Source organism: Chelon labrosus, assembly GCF_963514085.1.
Source record: "Chelon labrosus genome assembly, chromosome: 15".
Classification (NCBI taxonomy): Eukaryota; Metazoa; Chordata; class Actinopteri; order Mugiliformes; family Mugilidae; genus Chelon; species Chelon labrosus.
In genome coordinates, this window is record NC_140348.1 from 881,100 (window position 1) to 900,984 (window position 19,885).

General features: G+C 40.3%; 1 protein-coding gene across 5 annotated transcripts in view; it reads right to left on the bottom strand.

Moving 5' to 3' along the window:
* ltbp1 (latent transforming growth factor beta binding protein 1) overlaps positions 1 to 19,885 on the bottom strand; it is a 112,312-nt gene that overhangs the window by 66,168 nt on the left and 26,259 nt on the right. For all 5 annotated transcript variants that reach the window (XM_084561606.1, XM_084561605.1, XM_084561604.1 and 2 more), the window contains exons 4-6: positions 17,876 to 18,015; positions 9,036 to 9,203; positions 467 to 673 (exon numbers count right to left, since the gene is read on the bottom strand). In XM_084561606.1, coding sequence (XP_084417732.1) covers positions 467 to 673; positions 9,036 to 9,203; positions 17,876 to 18,015 — 515 coding nt within the window. The remainder of the gene's footprint in view (positions 1 to 466; positions 674 to 9,035; positions 9,204 to 17,875; positions 18,016 to 19,885) is intronic.

Below are 19,885 nucleotides of genomic sequence, written 5' to 3' on the forward strand. Positions count from 1 at the left end.
ATGGCTTAATCCTTTTTTTTCTTTAATACCATGTCTGTACTCCAGATGGTTCCAGAACAGCTTTCAGTTTACTTTGGGAATGCCTTTGGTGAGAATGTATTTTCTTCCTGATTAGATATAGTCTTTTGTTACTGGCCAGTAAGCAGCTGTGACATAGGATGCAGGACTTATGTTGCTTGCTTAATGTTTTAGCCCATTTACTACAAATTACATCCACTTGACATTACTGCTAACAAACCTTTACAGCTGTAGCATTAAACATTTGAGAACTGTGTTTTTCACAGTATCCCATGCAGCCTTTGTCGTGCATAAATTGAAGTAAATGGGCTAAAGAAAATTAACCTTTAGGGGAAGTTCACTAGCAAACAATACAGAAGTAGTATCCTTTGACTGTTTCCACCACATTTTCCATCTAGGTCAAAGAAACCCTTGTTTAGCTCTTGAATCACAGTTGTGTCTCACTAACCAGGAGTCTGTCCGTTGCTGTACGTCAGAGGCAGGCTTTGTGTGGAGTGGACCTGAGTTTGGCTGAAGGTCCCTGACGACTGCTGGTGCTGCTGGTGTCCGTTCTGAAGTGGCATCTGGCAGAACTTTCCGGTAAAGTTTGGAGGACACTGGCACTTGTCCCTGGCACTGCACTTGCCACCATTCATACATGGTAGGTGACAAACCACTGAGAAGAAAACAAGAGTAAGATATTAACCAGTAACTGCCCCACACAAACGCACACAAGAAAAATACTTTCCATTTTAAACACATCTGTAATTCTGCTTGGATTTTTGTTTGTCTGATTTTTCAGCACATGTTCTATAGCATAAAAGACTGCTTGGACACTGAGAGACTGAGATTATCTTTGTTATGATATCTGTATTATTTCAGAAACGTTTTCTTCAGCAAAAAGCCCTTATATGTTGGTAGGCATGACTATTTAGCCTGTGCTTTAGAGACACTGACAGTAAGTGATGAAAGCACAGTCAACAGCTACAGTACAGTCTGAACTGATGTAATTCTTGGCCTGAATTACCTTTGAAGTGTTCTTAGATCCAAAGCTGTGATTGTGATGTTAACATTACAGAGAGAAATGCAGAAAGGCAGAAGTTATAACAGACCAGAATTACCCTTTCAAGAAGAGATGCTTATGTTCCCAATAAGAGTTAACCTACATGTGTGTACACTGGGATTTTCAAAAGTACCTGTTTGAAAATGTAATGTTGAGAACTAAGACTTGAGTTATCCTATCTCCTTTAACACTCAGCTGACAAAACTGGTCTCTGACTCTCAATGTCTACGTTTTATAGAGCAGGCCCCAGGCTAACTGTCCATCTACCCGCAAGTCTCTAGAAGTTTATTCACCCTTAAAAGAATTCATTCAACACGTCATCCGCCTTCACAGAACTATGAGAATGCTTATTTATTGTGCTTAGTAAATGTTCCTCCTCTTACTGGCAGTTTTGTAATCAGTTCCTCAGTCAACATGTTTACCTTATAAGTACACAGTATATACGCTAAGCTTTCTACAATGAATACTCCAAATAATGACTTATCCATTCGTTTTATCCACTACTATTCTACCATGCATCATGTGTCACCTAATGTTTTTATCAGTTTCTCATGATGCAACCTATCTGCTTGCCTCTGATTCTCTCTTCTCTTCCTCCTCTCTTCCCTTCTCTTCTGCCCAACCCAGATAGCTAGTACCCGGCTACGGCCAGATCTGTGGTCTGAGCCAGAGAAGGTAGTCTATTTCATTGAACTTACTGTCCCGTGGGAAGATAGAGTTGAAGAGGCTAATGAGCGTAAGAAAGCAAAATATGCAGAGATGGCAGCAGATGCAAAGCAGATTGGCTGGAGGGCATGTGTGCGGCCGGTGGAGGTGGGCCGCCGTTGATTTGTGGCAAAATCCACCACTGCTCTCCTGGGCATACGCGGCCAAAGCCAGAGGGCAGCTGTAAGCAACTTGTCCCTGGCAGCAGAGTGAGCAAGCGAATGGCTGTGGGTAAGGAGGAATAGCTGGGGAGCTGGCTATAGGTATGGATGGCTGCGTAACTTTAGTGTTTGCGAATCATGGTAGATTTGGCTGTTTGGGTTGTTGGTTCAGTCCGCATGAATGGGGCGAACCATGGTAGATTTGTCTGTGTGGGTCATGATTCAGTCCGCATCAGCGTTTCAAGTAAGTTGGATTGTTTGCTCTAATTACTGCATAAAAGAGCTAGGTTAATTTCTTGAAAGGTTCGTTGTGAAAATCACTGAATGGTGAGAAAAACGGTGTTGTGCGGTCGCAGTGTGGAAGGGGGTGACTCCAGGAAGCTGGATTTCACTGTTAAGCCTTCTTGAGGTGTCGTGGTGAAGGGAGGCGCCCACTTGAAAACCCCAATGACATGCTACATACTGCTGTTGACTAGGTCAGGTATCTGGTATCTTCTTGTTGGTTGGTAGCCGGCCTGCTGGCTGCTAGTCTGCTGCATTCATTGGAACAAATTATCCATATTTTATCCTGACAGCCAATTTTACTTGTCTGTCTCCCACAATGACAGCTGCTGTATGAGGCCATACTTCTGCACAGCAGTACTTTCAAATGAATGCTAGCGTTATCATATAAATGATTACAAATAAAAGCAGAGTATGTAATGGGAATTTCAAATCCATGGTGCCTGTAAATAAATGCCACCAAATCCAGAAGTGTTCAAAACCTAGGGACCATGAATTTGTATCAAAATTTCATCCAGTAGTAATCAGACATTGCCGTCTGAACCATAGTGGACAAACCAACCTGCCAACACTCCTTTCACTAGAGCCATAGCACTACCGTGACTGCGTTGTTGTATACATGTTAGACCTCCATGATAACTGTGGCCACTGCACAGACTCAGAGCATGTCTTTCATAATTTGAATCATTCTGCCAAGAGTACACAAAATAAGTTATAAAGTTTACACAATACAAGGCTATTATTACATGACATATTTAAGCTTTTTACAGCTTTAAAGTTTATATTTTTCCTCAGTTTATTGAAACCTGTTGAAACACTGATAGATCCATCACCAAGCCATATCCTGATATCTCTATTTGGTCAACAGGTTATCATGGACTGTGGGCAAGTACAAACAGATCCACTTCTCCCTTCCTCTGTGTCAACACTCCTCCCTCACCACCCCATCAGGTAACTATGCTAAACAATAAGAGTACAATTTATCCTGTCTCTGTACTTTGAACTCAGTATGGATTGCAAATAAACTTTCATCTTGGTTCAGGTCTGCAGGCTAGCGTAGAGATGAGAAAGATGGAGGAAGAAAAACTGAATCCAGGGGATATATAAGGCGAGTCTGGACAGGTTCATGGAACTAAGCCTGTGTTTCTGCACCTTTATTCAGATCAAGGATGCAAGATGAAGAATCTGCAGCACGCTGCGATTAGCAAAATATCCACAATAAATTCTGTATTGCTATTCTCTATTGCAGAATATTGCTATTATCTTGCTGGAAAAACTCTAAAGTATTAAAAAAAATATATAAAAATATGCATATCTGCATCACAGTATTCCGTTTCATAGCTGTATGTGGAAAAATGTATTCAACCAATACTACAAACGTTCAGGAAAAGTGAAACGAATCAGTACATTAATCAAGTTTTATCAGGTTAAGATGCTCCCAGTGAAAAGATGCAAAAAAAAAACTCTGAATGAAGATGGCTGTGACAGAAAATGGATCATGTAATGGCAAATGTTGTAAACATTTCTTTGTAGATCTTTATAACTTTATAACTTCTTTATAACCAAAAGAGCAGGCACGTCTTGCTGGAATCTCCAGTGTGTAGGCTGTTAGCTTGGGAGTTGTCATTGCTTTGTGTAATAAAAAGTATTTTGCTGGTACAGACAAACATACAGACAGAACAAGAGAGGAGAGTGCTGTGTGACATGCATGTCCAATGTCAGGCTTTATACACGTCTGCATGCAGTGAGTCACACTAATTCACATGTAACTTCCATATAGTGCTAAAAAATTGATTGCGTAATTGACCAGAAAACACGTTACTTGTTTTGTATAGTTTTTTATGCTTAGAACACGGTCAACTGAAGCAACATTCATCCATTAGTGGATCTGTATAGGTTATATTATATATTATATATTTCCCAGGGGGAATGACCGGATAGATCTGGACACTAGGGCTGAAACGATTCGTCGAGTTACTCGATTAACTCGATTACAAAAATTGCTCGAGGCAAAAACTCTGCCTCGAAGCCTCGTTAAATTCCTATGAGGCGCACTATACGCGCAGGGATTTGATTGTTCCACACGGACCGTTGTTTTGGAAGCACCTATGCAAGCACACCACCAGCGCGTGATACATTTTGAATTTAGTTGGCGCGATGGCGGAGAGTAAAGATGCCCATAAACGGCAAAAAATGTCTAAAGTTTGGGATCATTACATTCTAAAAAAGGAAGAGAACAAAGTGCAGATACTGCAAAGTAGACCTGGCGTACCACAGCAGTACAAGCTCAAATGATCCAGCATCTAAACAGAAAACATCCACATGCTGTTTCACCAAGCGTCGCTGAAACAAGGTAACGTAACCTAAACCTAGACATTGATGTTCGCTGATTTTAATCGCATACTGTATGTAGTGATGTCATGATGCGGTTTGACTAGATATGATGTTTAGCTTCAGGGGCGGAGTGGCAATCGGGACGACCGGGCCGGCCGAAGGATTTACGCAGCGGGTCACAAATTGAGCGGCCGCGAGGCGAACGCAACACCGGCCTGAGCTTATCAGAATCATTGACGTTACTAAATTCTCTGCACCCTCATCTCTCTCACTCTTCCTCACGCACAGCACGCGTTCACAAACAAACACACAGGTTGCTAGGTTACCATAGCAAATAGGCTCACCCCAGAAATTATGTATTATTTGTTAGTAGCCTAATGGTAAATGCTGCAGGTGTAGAAATCTACATAAAACGGATATTTACTTTGATGTCAGGGCTAGATTACAGCATGAAACTTGTTGTGCATATTAATAAATTAAATTGCTTTTTGTTTTACAGTAAGTTCGCTTAACTGTATTGTTATGTAATTGTTGGCACTGGCACTTTTAATGGGTAAATTGCAATACATGGGCTTAGTTTTGGAGCCAAATGTTGGAGTTGGAGTTCTCTGTTTTTTTGAGGAATAAAAGGCAAATGCTTGATCATTTTACAGCCACATAATTTTTGTTATGCATCACTTGTTTTGGTTATTTAAAGACGTAAAAAAAATATCCGATTAATCGATTAATCGATCGATAAAGTGCTAGATTAATCGATTACAAAAAGAATCGATAGCTGCAGCCCTACTGGACACCTAACCTGCTAGTTAGGCACTCAGCACTAAATATTGTTGCTACGCTAAAGGTTCATTTGAACAGGAAGGGAACGCAGGCTTGGCATAAGCGGGGATACTTCACTGGTACTGATGAGAAAGAGGAACTCTAAAATGAATGCACATTTAAAAGCACCAGCATCCCTGACTGATATTTACTGTATCTGACTTTAAGAGGTTGTAGCAGTGTAGTCAGGTCAGTTTCATATGAACTTGGAACTAAATAGAAAGTTGAGGATTTAAAAACATTGGAGAGAAGGACATATAAAATAAGCAAGAAATAGATTGATAGATTCTTTATTATCCCTTAAAGGAAACTGGTTGCAACAGTCTGTACAGAGCCCCACATGAAAACATATATACACAGATCATTTACAACATATACACATTCATACACACATACATATTTACTCCTATGTACTAGGGGTGTAACGGTATACACAAGTCAGTGTTCGGTATGTACCTCGGTGTGAGGGTCACGGTTCAGTACGGTTCATTACAATGGGAAAAACAGCAACAAAAACTCACACGTATAAAACTAGCTTTTTTCATTTATTTCTATAAGTTAATGCCTCTCATTCACACACGAACGTATATATTCAGGAAACTGATAGGAACCAAAAACATTGATGTTACATTAATGTTACAGACGTTGTATTTGGTTCCTATCGATTCCCTGAATATATACGTTTGTGTGTGAATGTGTAAATGAGAGGCATTAACTTACAGCACTTTGTAGAAGACGCTTAATAAAGTTCACTCCACTGACTCGCATTGGTTTGCGGCGGGACAGAGCTGCCTCCTTCAATATGGCGGCGACATTGACATATCGCAACAACGTGCCAACCCGCTCAATGAGGCGTCTATGTATATGTCTATGCTGCACACCATAGACATATATACACAGACGCCACATCGACTGTGGAGGGACGTGCCTAAAGCGCCGCCATCTTGGTACAGGGCTAGCAGAGGCAGCGGTGCATGAACCTACGAAGGAAAGAGGTACTCCTCAATCTCAAAGTAGAATTATTCGCTGAATTTTGGACCGATTTCCAAACGTATTGAACTGTTAAAAATGTCACACATGTAGCTATGATAAAAATATGCTTTTACTACCCAAATACAAATTTTACTTAATGTTATCAGCAGACTAGCTTCTGACAGAAGATTGTAAAGAAAAGATGCCGGACTTCAACTGAACGATTTATGATCACTTTTGTTGTGTAGAAACCCCATTCCTCCATAGATGTAATGCACTGTAGGAGAGAGTGGCCCTGTTCCAAGATGGCCACCCTGTAGGCACGCCGCTCTAGTAGACGGCAGCGCTCAATGAGGCATCTATGTATATATGTCTATGCTGCACACACTCAATTACTTTTCTTCTTCGTCTGTTTTTCTTCTTCTATAGGCTAATGACGTTAGATGGCAGCTTTTGGGCTCATTACCGCCACCTGGACTGAAGCGAGGACTCGACTTTTCCTTTTTTTTTTAATAGGCTACTCACTCAAGACGTATGTATGACTGCGTGCACCGAACCGTGACGCCTGTACCATGACACAGCGGGACGGACACAAATACCGTTACACCCCTACTATGTACAATTAATGGAGTATTTTGTTTAATGCCGATATGGCACTGGGGGCAAAACTCCTGCCATAACATGCACGTTTCCAGGCAAGGGATCTGCATAGTGACCAGATAGGAGCAGTGTGAAGATTGGGTAGAGGGGGTGCCTGGGGTCTTGTGTTATGGTGCGTGCTCTGTGTGTGATGGCTTTGTTGTTGAGGTCTGAGATGTTTGCTGTGGGTAGGCCAATAACCCCAGCATCAAATAATGGCTTGACTGAAGGTTAGTAAGTGATGTCACAGAGTGCAACACGCGACACTCTAACAAAGTCTGTGCCACTACGTCCCTGGCAACGATGACCAAGTTGTAGCTTTTGTCGGTTGTAGTGTGAACACACCATCAGAGTCTCAGAGGATGAGTCATTAAACCATTAAACCTTTCTCAGGAATTACAAACCCTCTGAGTGGACTAAGACATACCAGCATTTCACAGTAGTGTTACAGTAATGTTAAGAAAGAGATTTATGTCTGTAAGAGTGTATGTAAGGAAACAAACCGAAGAGTAAATGTCACCAAAGTCTATCAAAGCCAAAGTGAATCATGTGAAAAGGAGAAGCAGCACTCCATTGCTCAGAGACATTTATGGAGCTCTTGATGACTGAGAAAGAAAAACATTCCTGACATTACAAGAGGCATTTTGGAACATGCTGGGAGAAAATGGGTCGAACAAACTTGGGAGATGTGGCGGGGGAACAAACTCGAAATAAGTTAAAATACATTTTTCAGAGATTCAACCTTCCACTCACATTGTTCAGTTAATATTGCCTTGCTTAATATTTTAAATGAATGCAAAATATAAAATACTAGTGGTCTCCAACTGCACATTACACATAACAACAAATAAACTGTTTGACAGTTTTTATGACAGTTTTGCTGTCTGTGATAAAACAAATATAGTTTCACTATCAGTAACACCATGATTGACATGACAGAGAGGCTGTGGACTCTCCAGGTTTGGGATTTGTGCCAATGAGCAACTTCCAGTTCCCAAAATACATTAATGTTGTAGCTGGGGTACATCCACAAAATAAATATTCACTTTGACTTTGGAATCTTCAGTGTGATCCTCCGAGTTCATCACCATTAATACCTAAATTGGTCATTGGCCTGTGGCTCAAATTCTCATGTCAAAGACTGAAGATGTTAATCTTGAAGCAAAATCACTTCCAGTACTGAGAGGGAAAACCATCCCCTGGGTTATCCATGGTTAACAGTCTGATGCTTTTTCTCTTTGAGCGGGTGTTACTCCAGTCATACTAATTTATTCAGCTGAGTCAGAAAGGAATTCAGCCTGTTCCGCTCTTCCCATGTTTCTGCATGTGTCAGAGCCTGAGACACGGATCTGCTCCTTGTAAGGACTCAAACAGGTTGAGACACAGTTTGCTCGTCTGTGCAACACTCGAAACAATGCACATGTCATATGCTCCATTACACAGGAGCTGTTTCATGACATTCTGAAGCTGGAATGTCAAACCATACAACTTCTTCAGACTGTAATGAACTTGATACAATAATGGTGTTTTTCTTCCTTCATTACCTTTGAAGTCTGAAGTTTGAAGTTTTTTTCTCTTAACTTCACATTGAATAAAATAAAGTAGGAATATCCCATTAAAAATGATTGGATCTGATCGGATTGAGCATGTAGCAAAACCTTATTGTATTTGTTTTACAGCTGTCCTAAAACAAAACAAACTTGAAAACGTCTGCTGTGCAGAAATACTTAACACTAGCCTGGCATTATGGTAGCACGACTTTTGGACCTGGCATTCATGTGGATGTTACTTAGACATGTAGCACCCACCTAGACCAGACCAGGCACCCCCACCCAATAGCAATGGCACTCCTTGATGGTGGCGGCCATTCCCAGCAGGATGCAGCCTGACACAGGCACAACAGTAACCAAGCGATCGAGAGTAGACACTCACATGCAAAGGGACAACATGCAAGCGCCACACAGAAAGGTCTCAGCTTGTTCGAACCTTCCTGCTGTGGCAGCAGCGACAGTACCAACCGCTACAGCACTGTGTGGTAAGCAACAAAAGTTCGGATCTCTTACCTACTCTGAAGTTGGGAGCTGTCAGAGTGTCTGTGGCATGTCCATTCTCACTGATGATGGTGGTGGTGTTTCCCAGTTCACAGTTATTGTGACATCTGCCTCCTATGCAGGTCAGCTTGCAGATGGTGGGTGTAAAGACCACCTTGATCCTTCCTGTGTGGTTGCCGGCTACCACCAAAAATATGGCACAACAAAAGATGAGGGGGAGGGAGAGCAGAGGAACCGTAGTTATTTTCTGAGCCATTGTTAAATTAAGTTAAATTACTTTCAGGTTCAAGCTTGTCACAAATGACTTGCGAGGCTCCAGTCAAAACAAAAACAACAATAACAAAAAAATCCAGGTAATTTTTAATTATTGAAAAACTAGTTCTGTGTGTCCTCCCTGTACTTCACATACTTCGCATTGCCCCTGCCTACATTACATGTTACTCCTCCTTCTTCACTCCTAAATCTAGTGGCGTCTCTGAAATGTGAGCAGGAATAAAGAAAATGTGGGAGAGGAAAAGTCAGCAAACAAAACTGTGGGATGGCTTCCAGTTCTTCATCAGGAGTCTCTAAGAGGTATATACCGGCATTTCATAACACCAAGTTTTTTGTTTTTTTTTCCCAGACAATGCCAGCTTGAGCTCATGTGCCAGTTTTTCTTGCTCGTCAGTGTTCTTTTTATAGTGTTATTTTTATTCCATCTTTTCCCTTGATTTTCATTCTTGAGGTTCTTCTAAATTTGAAAAACACCTCCAAAAATCCTTTACTATGAACCCGCACAGAGACCAGAAAGACGTCAGCGTAGCTTTTATGAGGACTTTACAGCTTATCGACACGTTTTCCTCTCTGCTGAGTCTTCTTCCCCACCCTTAGGAAAGCCAGCCCTCAGTACTGACTGACAGGAAGCACGGATGACTAGAGCAAACTAGTGCAGCCAGAGATCCTGTATTCATCTGCCTACGCTGGCAGCAGGATTCTCCTCAACGTCTTCATCTCCCAACCGGCCACTTGTTGTTCATGAGTTTTGTTTGTTTGTTTACTTTGAGTAGTAGGGGTGGACTGCCAGTTTTGTTACTTTCTTTTCTCCTGTTTATTTAGGTAGGGAGGTAAGTGTTTTGTCCTTTGTTTTCATTCGTTAGGTTATCTGATTTATTTCTAAGTAGGGTTTTTTTGTTTGTTATTTTGGCCTTAGTCCACTCCGAAGATACCATCCACTCATTGTTAAATAATTTCATTTTCTGTAAATAATTTTTTTCTTTACATTGCATTCGGTAGTGTCATGGTGGCTACTTGGGACTTGGGGAAGATGGGGGCCTTAAATCATGTTGTGTTCTAGACACCCCCAACTACTTACATACTTTTCTATAGTCAGATGTACTGTACATTTTTCCTCTAATTCTCTCAATTTTATTCACTTCCCTAGTGAATACATTTTAATATGTCTTCCCTGTGTGGTGGTTTTTGGTATTGCTGTGTGAAGTCCAAACCCCTGTCTCCAGCCCAAAGTGCTTTGTCTGTGGCTGTCAGCTGTTCACGCCAGAAAGAGCAGACTCTAGACTTTAAGCCAAGCAGCCAGAGGAATGTTTTCAAAACCTGAGAGGTAAGAATAACCACTGGATAAGACACCCCAGGCAAACACCCCAGGCTACCAAAACATCCACTAATAGGTGCAAAAATGAACTATTAAAGAGGTACCTAATATGATATAGTGGTTACACCAGAATGCAGATGGAAATTACCTTTAAAAATACTGCCAGGATCACGTACAGACGTCCAAAATTTTCAGTCTAAACATGGTTTGCCAAATTCCCTTTGATTTAAGCAAACTCAAAATATTTGCTATTCACAGTGGTGACCGTCATATTTGCCTATGAGTTCAGTTAGGGTTTTTATGTCATGAGTGCAGAAGTGTGCATACTTTTTTCAACCTAAACGGTGAATGTCTGAATGATATATTTAAAATGGACAAGATTTAAGTGTTGTTAGCTAAAATAGTTTGTGTTTGTTCATAACAGAAAATGAAGCTCAGAGAATTTGAGGCATTTTTGCACATAAATGCATGTAATTTCAAAAAAAGGTTTGCTTACTTTTTATGACTGCATCTTGCACGTTGCTTCTTTTTTAATATGTATGTATGTTGTAATTCTATGCATGTTCCTTGATGTTCATAAGGCAAAGTTAAAAAGAGCATCTGCCCTAAATTTGAAGAAAATAAATCAATATCGCAAGTTGAACAGCAACTAACAAATTGGCCAAAGGATAAGCATGCTGATGGTAAATAGCAAAGACAGTATAAAGATGGACAGAACCTCTCCTCAAAAGTGAAGTCAAAGCAAGTAGAGTTCCCCTGGTGTCTGGCTGCAGTATAGATCATAGGCTCCACCTTCTCCATCGTGGGGAATGGGACTTGGGCCAAACTAAAACACTAAAATACATGCCAAATAATTTTTTTCAAGGCTGGTTTCTGTCATATCAGGTAGTTAATATCATGTTGATTACAGTTTGACAAGTGTCAATTCTTTGGATAAGTTTCATTTTAGTTAGTTTGACGCTATAGAAACAGGATGTGATATAATGGTGACTATCAGTTGCCATGCCAACCGCTCCGGCCCGTGGGAGCGTAAGAGTTGTGATTTTTAGTACAGTACAGCGTATAATCCAACAATTCCTTGTAACTGACGGAGGTAGAGCAGAGCATAGTAGCCTATGGATTAAACGAAAAAGTGTGGTCATCGGTTTCGCGGGTCTAAGTGGCTCGCTCTCCAAAATTGCAAGATGGAGGTGCCCGTCTCCAGGGAAAATAGTGTCAGTTAGTGCCGATTACCCCATTAGGTTTGAATAAGGTTTCTGACACAGTAGATGTGTGCTTGTTTCCATGTATTGGAAAAAGGCTAAAATTCTCTTAACTGGAAAGGGATACGTTGTTCTTTGACAGATTTCCAAGCAGCTCCACGTTCACCACCAATCCTAACTCTGAGCATCAGGTCCCTGGATAAAACAACGATAAAACATCTCTAAATCTCCTCCAGTTTCACTTATGCCTCTGTAAGTCTGCACATGTTGCTGGCAGATTTTGTTGCTCTTGTCAAGCACCTGGAAAGGGAGTTGGGAAAACATTTCAGACACAACAACATCAGGCCTGAACACAGATGAGATTCATCCAGACTGGAAAGAGTCTGAAGAGAGTTTAGCCAAGAGGAATGATCACATTTGAATACAGACATCAAGGGGGTAATTTCAGTCTGTTTTCCAAAGCACTACACGTGCTTCTCAAATAGTGGGGGGCGCAGTGAGGTGTCGGGGTTGTGAGGTATTCATGCTTGAACGATAAACAAGCCTCCAGTCACTGGGTGGCAGCAGAGCTCAAACTAATCAACAGGCTGCCTGTTCAACCCAGTAGAAGAAGTACACAGGAACACCGGTGTGTACAGAGCTGATGAAAGGTATCAGGGTATGGTCAAGCCGGTTATTTTGTGAGTGTGGAATCAGTAAATAAAAAAGCACCACATCACAAGTTGCAAAAAACTCACATGACATCCCAGTGAATCATTTGCACACTTTTTGGATAAAACCATTGCAAATAGTTGTAAGTAATTTTATCTGTAATTTGTACAAAAAAAGAAATATATTGTAAAAGTTGTTGTAATTGTTGGAGAGAAAAGAGAAAAATATTGTAAAAGTGTGTTCTAAATATTATTATCGGTGATGGGAATAATTACCAACCAACAGCGCTATTTTTTTCAGTAACGAGTAATCTAATTACTATTTCCTCCGTTACAATGCGTTACTGTTACCAACAGTTAAATGTGGTGCGTTACTTGCGCTGTCAGCCAGCCACAAGAGCTAAGGTGGGTTTTTTTCCCCCTCTGGATGGGGTGGGGGTAGTGGCATAAGTGATGATGATGATTGGGTAAGCCAATCAGCGGCAGGGCAGTGTTCAGTTGGCTGGGTGTATCACACAAGCGATCAGAGATAGACTGCAGCAATGGAGAGTTCGGAGCATTCAGAGGTTGCCGTTTTCAAGGTAGAAGTATAGGCACTACTTTAACCTCATTGAGGTAAAAGGCAAGAACGTACACGTTAAGTGTACCTTACGCTCAGAAAAAAAAAAATCTAATCCTCAGACATATTAACATATATTTTTTTTGAAAAAAGTAACGCAATAATTACTAACTAATTCAGTTACTAACTCAGTGACTTTTGGGGATAAGTAACTAATAACTATAACTAATTACTTTTTAAAAGTAACGTGCCCAACACTGATTATTATTAAATATGATTCCTGTTTGTTAACTGTTAACCTGTTAACAGACAGTTTAGGTCAGGCACAAAGAGTCTTCACGATTTAGCACACCTTCCTATCATTGTACTTCAATTCAGTTAAATTCAATTCAATTTTATTTATACGTCAATAACAATACAAATTGTCTCAAGACGCTTTACAACATCTGGTCTGAAACCCGTCCTGAAACCCCCAGAGCAAGCCTGAAGGCGGCGGTAGCAAGGAAAAACTCCCTTTTAACAGGAAGAAACCTTGAGCAGAGCCCAGCTCATATGGAGGCACCCATCTGCGTGAGGCTGACCGGGTACAGACAGAAAAGAGAGATACATGTATCTATCTATGACATCTGACTAAAGCGTACATGTAGAAAGCTGATCTGTGTTGCTGAAGGCACGCTATAATGGCTTTTTTTTGTTTGGTCATTGCAGTGACGTTGAGGTGATTCTCTCTGACTAAGCTTTCAGTCATGGCCAAGACTACTAACATCTGAGGTTGTTTTGGCTGTGTGGGAGAGCAGGGGGATAGCTGAGGGAATACAGGACAATAACTTTCCCAGATGTGGCACCAAAACCAGATGCTGACAGTCTGTCTTTCACACGGGACATGGATAACAGAAAGGTTTCCTGTTTTAAAAGAGCAAACATGTCAGATGCTTTCATGCTAGGCAGAAACCAGCCATGGTATTGTCATTAAAGGGAGTTGCATTCAGTGCTAAACTTTAAGTCACTTATAACATCAAGGAGAAAGAGCACAAGTTAACAGATTAGACCAAGGCATTCATCAGCAGGCAGCCTATTATGCCTTATTTTCAAGGTTCAGACTGTGCAAAGATGCCACTGAGACAGTCCAGTACATGGTAGCAGGGTGCAAGATGCAAGCTGGAACAGTGTACACTACAAGGCCTGGCTTGTAAATTGCCTTGTCCAGATGGAACACATCCTCAAAGTGGTTGAGAACAGCAAACATAATGGTGGTGGACAAGGAGAAGAAGATGTGGCTTGACCAGACCAGACCAGAGTACCAGAGGCTGAAGGAACAACGGGTACAGATGTGAAAGGTTAAGGGCATGAACAGTATTTAAAGTAAGACAAGTTTTGAAATAAGATACAGCTCTGCTAAATATTTGTTTGGAAGCCATAAAATAATAGTTAAAAAAAAAAAATCTCCCACAAATGTAATAAACGAGCGTCTGGTTGGTGGCTTTCCTCTCCCGCTCTCTATATGTGTCTGTGTCTCATTTCCCTTTCTGACTTTGATGTCTGGCCATTTACAAACTGCTACCTAAAATTAAAACGAGCTGAGCAGGTTATTTTGAAACTGGGTCTGGGTCACTGTGGCCAGGTCTGGGTCTGCTTGAGTTTATAGTATTGCAAACCCAACAGTGTTCTGTCTGCTGACCTCTCCATTAATATCCTCAAGACGGTCTGACTGATGTGGCCAGGGGCTGTTCAAACTGCAGGCTAGAGATTTGTTGAAAAATATTGGCTTATTCACAGATGTATACTGGTAAGTCTGATGTTAGAGTTTGGCCTTGAATTCATGACAAGCCACAAAAGCCAACCACAAGCTATGGTTCATTTGTTAGATGTATAAGAGTTTGGTCCAAAAAAGCTTTTTTTCTCTAAATGGTTTATTCGGCTCAAAACTGAAAAGCCTCTCCTAAAAATGTAAATGCCACAAGCCAATGGGACTCGTCACAGGAACCTAAGCCTCTCATAGCTCAAGGTATCAGGAAATATGGTGCACTGGGTGTTTGTCTCCAAATAAAGAAAATGAAATGTGAAACTCAGCCTCTCTGTTTACACTTTTGCGTTTCAGCATCCATTCAACCCCGGGATCCCCCTTTAAATTGTTAATGGAAGATAATGTGATAAATGGTGATAGATAACAGGTATTCAGAGGCTCAGTTCTAGACAGCCTCCTCCCAGTCATATCAATAGAGGTACTTGTTATTTCAGCAAACTGTGGGGATCTCCCTGGATATCATAGTTACTTTATCCCATCTCTCCCATCCCACTTCCCACACTCTGTTATGGTCTGAGTTTTTGTCTTATGTTCATATAATTTGTGGCTGTGTTTAGGTTTTCCTTTTTTCTCTCCAGCAGTGTAGGCGGAGGCTCGGGGGCATGGCTGGCCCACTTTTTCTGAGGAGCACAGCAGAGCACACCTGAGTTCTGAGTTTTTTTTTGCCGTCTGCCAGCCTCCAGTCACCGCCACCTGCAGTGCACCGTTACCCAAAGCAGCTTTTTGAGTTGTAGTGTTTGCCTTTGAGTAAGCTGTTAATAAAACTTTCTTAAATCTGCCGACCAGTCTCTCTGCATTTTGGGTTCACCCTGTGCTCAAGCCATCGCACACTCCCTGCTTTTGTCTGATACTGCTCTCAGAAAATTAGTCTTATATATCATTTTCAGCAGCCCCAAGCAGCAGGCAGTGCTTAAGTCTTTATGTCATTAACGCTAGACCTGGAATTTGAGCAAATTATTTTACCGCCCAAGTGGCAGCTCTACATTCTATCCATTTTCTCACAGTATCAGAGCAGATGAGGTGGGTTTTGTCCACATGCTTGCTTAAAAATTAGAGTTGAATGTTTTTCCCGATCTAAAATGTTAATTTCTGTGAAAGTCACTCCTAGTATTTCTCACCACTGTATAACAATAGTGGATTTTGATAACATTCACACAGATATTTAACGAATGACATTCAAATGTCATTATTCCTTTATGTTTGTAGGATGAACTCAAGATGGATGAATGGACAACAAGTTAGCGAATTACTATTTTAATACCAAGTCTTTTTCAGGGACCTTCAGCATGGTGGAATCACACACCAAGTTATGTTGAAGGGGGTGACTGAATATTTTTTATCTGTAGAGAAAAAAAATAAATGCATAACTTGAACAGTCATGTCAGAATGTATCTCCTTCAAACTTTTACTATGTGTACAACTTTATTATGTTGTAGATTAGATAACACTTTTTATATCAAATCAGTCAGCTACTAATAATGACAAATTAAAAGCATGTTTGGGAAAGTTCTGTTTTGCCATAGTGGGGGTATTGGAGTATGAGCAGTATCTTCTGTACAACAGACAAAATTGACTAAAGCTTATTTTTTGTTTTATCAAGACAAAGAATCTTCAGACTCAGGTTTTCAGGGTGGTTTACATCTATATGCTCTAATATTAGGCCTGATAGAAGAAGTGTTGCAGAGATGATCGCATCTCCTGGCAGGAACTCCAATGTCTGCAGACGACTTTTGAAGCTCTGTTAGAATGACTGTCGGGTTCTTGGTCCCCTCCCTAAACAAGGCCCTTCTTTCTTGCTTACCTGATTTGGTTGGTCAGCCAACTCTATGAAGAGTTCTAGTAGTTCCAATTTTCTTCCATGTCACAGAAGGACTTGGATTGTGGTGTCCTGATATCCAGTGTGAATTGTGGGACCTTATATACACTAGGGGTTGAACAACTAATATGTGGTGAAAGTCAAGTCAAAGTTGACTAGTTGCCGATGACATCACTCATAAAAGCACAGTAGAAAGTAATATTTTGCAACACTGAAAACTATATTCTTGACCTGAACACATATTGTAGCGTCTCACACAAATCAAGCTATGGAGGCTTTTCGGAGTTTACTGAAGCCTGAACGAGGGCTACTGTCGGCCGTACCCCATGCCAACACAACCATCAGTCTGATACTTCTATTATACAGCTCCTGAAGAGAAAGAATTTTGTTTCTAAGGCACACGGTTCTCAAGATATGAGCCAAAACGTAAATTGGCTTATTGTAGCGCCACCTAGCTGTAGGCATGTGTATTGACACCTTGGCAAATGCCAAGTTACCAGGTTTGATGACTTTCGCACTTGCAGTTTGTTCTGGACAGACATTTTTAGCTACGCAGAACATTAAAGTGAAATAAAAGAAGAAGATGAAAAATCGGAAACAATAGGGATCCTGCAACTTCGTTTGCATGGACCCCTAATAAAAATTGCAGCAAAATCAATAGGGATCCTGCAAGTCTGAGCATTCATAAAATATGTCCAAACTACTCCATTGGACTCTTAATACAATTCTATAAAAAGGATGCACCTGTGCACAATACTGTGAAAGAGTGAGTTTACGTTTTAGTTTTACATGTCACATATTATGTTAAATATGTCCTCTCTGTGCTAATAAAACTGGTTTGTTTTCTTTATTTTGCAGACAATGGCCTTTTTTAAAGGACAGATACTGGCTGATTATGTTACTGTACATCTGATATAATAGAGGTTAATTGCATTTGAACTGTAGTTAAACTATTTTTATTCTCTTTATATGTAAATCAAATGTCTTCTGGTAAGTACATAATTTTACCAGGAAACTCACAAGGAAAGCATTAATTCATACATGCCTTTCCCTGCCTAATGACAAACTATGTACAATAAAATGGATCAAAAATGTGCAGGCATCCACTGTTTCATCCACTGAATGTCCAGTTTCAACAGTGTAATGACTAGAAAGCAAAGTAGAACAATACCTGATGATTTTCAACTTGCAATGAATGAGAAAAGGTTGCAATAATGTATACGACTTACTCACCATGGATGGGGTTGTGTCCCACTGTCAGGGGGATTGGCCGGTCAGGTTGGGCCTGGACATGCGTCTGAGTGTGCGTGTTGTGTGTGTGGTAGTATTTGGGCTTTATAAAATAACCAGGGTGTACAGGCATAGGGCGGATGCTGGAGGAAAAAGAACACAATACAATACAAAAAATAAATAATTCGGAAAATTAGCAAAAAGAAAAGCTAAATTATTCATGACATAGGTATACCCTAGACATTAAAGTCATTTAATGTTTTCCTGGCAGATAGAAACATTGTACATCATTTTTTCTTCAGTATCTATGTTCACTGCATTTTATAGTTGAGTTGACCAAGGGTCTAAAGACTTATTACAGTATATTTCTTTAAATCTGTGGTCTAAATGTCACAGCAGTGGCTAAGGTACAACCAGAAATATGTCAAAGTTTCAATCCATAGAGAAAATCCATCCTCTCTGATTTACTGTAGGTTCATCCTTCCTTTGAAGTATGCTGTAATGTTAATGAGATAATCATTCAAGAGACATACCTCTTCCCTTCTTATTAATATGAGCCTCTGCCTGACCACTGGGCTTAAAAGCTCACCAAAGTCTTCAATGATCTAGTTTAATGCTGTTCAAAACACACAGATATACGCTGTGGGAATATATTTATGAGTCAGCTGTGACTGGAATCACCAAGCATATTCTAATATTAAAGGTAATGGTGTGAATGTTCACCTACTGATAGGAGATGCACTGTTATATAGTATAGTTCACATCCTTCATCTTCTCAATTATGTGAAATGAAATTTAAACAGTGAGCTCTGTATACTGCACACTAAATGCCAGGGCTTCACTCAGCCAAACAGAGCATGTGCTCTGTATTGTGACCATGCAGTCTCAAATTTGAAGAGATAAGAGATAAGCAGCTTATCTGAGCTTTGTTTTTGTTTTTTTCAAAACAGAGGAGACCAGTGCTTCCATAAATGCAAGGGATATTCTGTTGTTTACAATGTATAGAAAAACAATAGTGTTCGTGTGTAACTTTCTATTCAGGTATTATATCTGCGAGACATACCAAATAGCTTCCAAGCTGACTTCCTTCAGTTGATTTCTCTCTATGTGGTTTGTTAAGTTTGACCACATTTTAAAACAGTTCTAAAGCATATCCAAAGAACAAGCAGTTTCTTGAAGTTTCAAGAAAAATTTCAAAGTTTCAGTTTTCAGAGGAAGTTCAAGAAACTGTATAAGTCCAGTTGCCTTTGTTTCACGTTTTATTTTATATTTTATATTTACTGTATATTATTTTTCATTGGACTCCCGAAGAGTGCTTTAGAACAAAAGCTGTTCTAGCAACGAGAGTGTATGCAGTCAGTGGACCACAGAAATATCCAAAAGTGTTAAGTACAGACATTCAGCATCCCCGGAGGATGGATCCTAGTAATTATTGTGATTTCCAGCTTCTAGAGCACCATGAGTTTTTGGATAAACACAACAACTGCTGGATGGATTGACATAAAATGTGGTCAAATATTCAACGTCACCAGAGGATTTAACTTATCCACTCACAGGACTGGCATGGATTGGCACAATACCAAGGCAAACATGACTGCTAAATATCAGCATGTTGGCACTGTCATTATGAGCACATTAGAATGAAGGTTATGTGTGAGCACATAATAAAACTTTCTGTTGATTATGTTATCCCTGACTGTTATGTTATGTTATCCTTATAAATGTACAAGTAAAATTCCTCTTGGTGGTGGCTCTAAATGAATTGGGTCAGAGGATTTCCATCCCTTTTCTGAAACATACTGTATACTGTATACTGTATATTTAGGATTTAACATAAATGTTAAAATTATACAGTATTGCCCATGATTTGAAAATGATTAAAACAAGGGTGCAGAGGAGAATGAACACAGAAAGGAGATGACTGTGCATATTTTTATCCCATTCATATGATAAGCCCCCTTCCACGGTATAAATAAATGCAAAATGATAGCTTTGTAAATACTGTAGTTGTAC